General features: G+C 45.1%; 1 protein-coding gene across 1 annotated transcript; it reads left to right on the forward strand.

The window, feature by feature from the left end:
- Positions 1 to 1757: 1757 nt before the first annotated feature.
- Positions 1758 to 3416, forward strand: F5891DRAFT_980916 (uncharacterized protein; the record flags this gene model as incomplete). Its single annotated transcript, XM_041377056.1, has 10 exons — positions 1758 to 1811; positions 1871 to 1880; positions 2248 to 2276; positions 2335 to 2365; positions 2429 to 2485; positions 2512 to 2588; positions 2755 to 2853; positions 2900 to 3023; positions 3077 to 3117; positions 3267 to 3416. The coding sequence occupies 10 exons, from the start codon at positions 1758 to 1760 to the stop codon at positions 3414 to 3416; spliced, it is 672 nt and encodes a 223-aa protein (XP_041225256.1).

The following is a 3416-nucleotide window of genomic DNA, read 5'->3' on the forward strand; positions in this document are numbered from 1 at the left end:
TTGTCTCATCGCGACAGTGGCTTATTCGGTGTCGTTCGTGGAGCGAGGTTTGGATCGTACAAGATGACTGGTGGGAGTGGATCTGGTAGAGTTGGTTACGTGCTTAACTTATAGGATGAATCTGTCGCAGGGTGGTAGGAGCATTTGGATGTCCTTGGTCTATTTGAGACCTGTGTTTTTCAGTATAAGCGGTGGCGGCGGAGGGATCCAGACTTTGCAATTAAGTGTACTGGACCCAAAATCAAAGGATGATCTAATTCTGCCTGCTACACATAATCATGTATATTTGTATTACGAGAAATTTGACTTGATCGCATACAACCATGGAGTTGTTCACGACAAAGTTGTACGCTCCTCAACTCGAGTTTCTGTACATGCCTTTGACTGCAGTCTCAGTCTGTACAAATGAAGGGTTGGGTCAGGTTCTAAGTATCCAGCGCATTACATGGTCGTGGAGATGGTGGAATGAACGGCTGTTCTTCTAGTGGAGTGAAAGATGACGACGTCTTAAAGAAGTTAGACCTGTTGTGACCCTCGCAAGGTTTTTTGAGCCCTTGAAAATACAAGTTACTTGCTACCCATATCGTCAGCATCAGGTGCCATTGCATTACAGAATCGTGTCGGATAACAAAGTGTAGCTGACGTTCAAGCTCGAGCGCTCAATGCCTGGTCTCCCTTGAACGTTCTCTGAACTGGAACAAAAATCAGTGACCTGGGAGGAGGACGCGGCGCCGGAGAAGAAGTTGACAGTTGACTCATCTAGTAATCAAGGATCCACTTCTCCATCTTTAATGCGATAGCACTTCGGTAAACCAGTGTTGCAACGATCCACCCGCCTGCGAACGGTGTGGACGTGCTCTACTTCAAAGATAAAACTCATATTTGATTCCATAAATAAATCTGTAAGATATCGCTCAGTCTCACCATGTTGCACAAGACTTGAAGAACCACATTTGGGTAGCAGTATTTCCATCACGAACAGCAAAGTCTGCAAGATTATCAGAGAAATAAATTCAAATCTGAGCACATATACGAACACTCACATGCACATTCCGAGGTAAGGACGAAAGTCCGAGGCACTACGTCAGCAGGAATCAACCCATACAAATAAATGCACGATGTGCGGCGGTACCTGCGGGCGGTCATAACAAGACAGAACGCAAAATGGAAAAAAAAAATTATCGAGTCAGGACGCAATAACATTCCTGTCAATGCTGCTGTAAGCTCGTTGCTTACCCGAGTTCCCATAATCATGAATTCATCGAGCGCTGCGTCTTGGCGTAACTGTCAAGTGACAGTCTTAAGCGCTACTCGGTAAAACAAAAAGCCACGGCGCCAAATAAATATCGAAATCGATTGCCAATTTTGGCTATTTGTATTCATTGTCCTCTGGGGTAGACCCTACTATGTTCAACGGACTTATAGCCCTTTACTCGGGGTTGGCTATTTGTACCCGCCCAGCCACGCGTTTTGAATCTGGCAAGTATCATGTAGTTTGAAGTATGGCTAGTATTGAAATTACTGCCTCGGGCATCGGAGGTGCAGCTGTATCTTTTATCAAGCGCTCCCCAGCACGTACATCCGGTGAACCGAGGAACGTTCTATCACGACCACAGCAAGAAGCTCCCAGATTAAACCCTAACTAAATCCAATAATCGTATCCAGTGTTTACGCCGCCACCCTGATTGGTTCACGACTCATTCATAAGAGCTAAGAAGGCGCATTATGTATGTGTGAAACAAAATTTTGACCTCCAGATGGCGTATTCGACTGACGATATCGCAGTAGCGAGGAGCTTGCAGTTCCTTTCGGTGCGCCTCCTTCGTTGATATGAGGGTGATTCACAATTGACAAAGCATGTGTTTATCAGTACATATATGGTGCGTACTGTGCGAGCTCCACATTCTTTTTCCTAACACAGCCCAGTGTGGATGGCTACATTCTGGGTAGGATTATTCTGATCTATACACGTCCGCTGCCAAACTCGTTATGCAGACCTATGATTATGCATGTTCACTTCATGAAGAGGTAATACACCTGTTCGTTCCATGATGCACTTCGGTTTTGATATCGACAATATCATTGCTATGCACAGTGGTCATTTTTGCTTCAGTCACGCTGGGGCAAGATGAAATGCCTCTATATCGTCACACGATACATCCCCTTATCTTTCTTGCCACGGATCTATATTGTTCGTCCCGCTTCGGCATACATCGCCCCGATTATGAATTAACATTTTTTTTTCAGTGTACTTTACTCCGAATGAGAACACAGGTGTATGTGATGTTGTTTCGAGTTAATGAGAACGAATGACTTACTGCATGAATTCGCCAGAAATGCCGGGAGTTGGAAAATATTGAATCAGGTGCGTGCGTGGTACATTCATGTATGGATGTCCTTTTTGAAGGCTACTACTTTCCTCTCACAGGTCTTGGAATAGTACTAGTCATTGTCTCCGAAAGTATCTCTCGTCCCTTCGTATTATGTGTGTTTCTGATCTGATTCATCCAGCTTTTTTTATCCTTAGAACATATGTGCTCTGGAACAGAAATAGAATCTTGCTCGCAGCTATGGTGTGCACCTCTTTCGTGAGTTCCAATTCTACTCGCCATATCTAAGCTAGTGATAGATGCCATCAGCCAGATTTTTATCGCAATATCCTTCAGCGTTACTTTCGACAGTACCACAACATGTACATGCTCTCACCTTCCCCCTGAGTTCCATGACAACTAAATGTTCTGTTCACTTTCGCAGATGCAACTAGCACAATCCCGGGAATCACAGGGTGCTCCCGGAGTTCATCCAGTTTCCAGTCCTTCGTACCATTTCTTCTCCTTTCCGTGTTCCAAATGGGTGGGTAACAAGGAGAGCATGTATATGTATAAACACGCGCTGACAGGTGTTCTCCCCAGGACTCATGATACTCACGCTCATACGCGCCGTGCAGAACTGGCGGATGAACTCGAGCCGCATGTACGGTGTCCTGGTGAGCCATAACATATCCTATTATGCATGCGGTTTTGGTGAGTTTACACTTGTTCGCGCTGTTTTCCCGTAATCATTCTCTTTCCTGAAGTGCTCTCGGTAACGAATATCTTGATATCGCTACTCCTCCAGGTATGTGAATATCTTAAATTCCTTTTATGTTTGAGCCGTTGATGTTATGCGCCCCAGGACCCCCCATATCAGATCGTTTTGTATGAGTATGCACCTCCACATCCTGCTGCATATTCCTGCTAATAATAACCGAAACGTACAGTTTCCAGTTCATCATGCTTGTAATCCTTGCCACGCGCATGCACCTCCATCTTTGGGAGGTGAACCGACATCCAAACGACACTACTAGCACCCTCGTGCCAATGTCCAACATGTCATTTGCAAATGATGCAGTACCCCTAACAGATCATTTTGTATGA

This window comes from Suillus fuscotomentosus (genome assembly GCF_016647785.1).
Source record: "Suillus fuscotomentosus strain FC203 chromosome Unknown F5891scaffold_31, whole genome shotgun sequence".
Classification (NCBI taxonomy): domain Eukaryota; kingdom Fungi; phylum Basidiomycota; class Agaricomycetes; order Boletales; family Suillaceae; genus Suillus; species Suillus fuscotomentosus.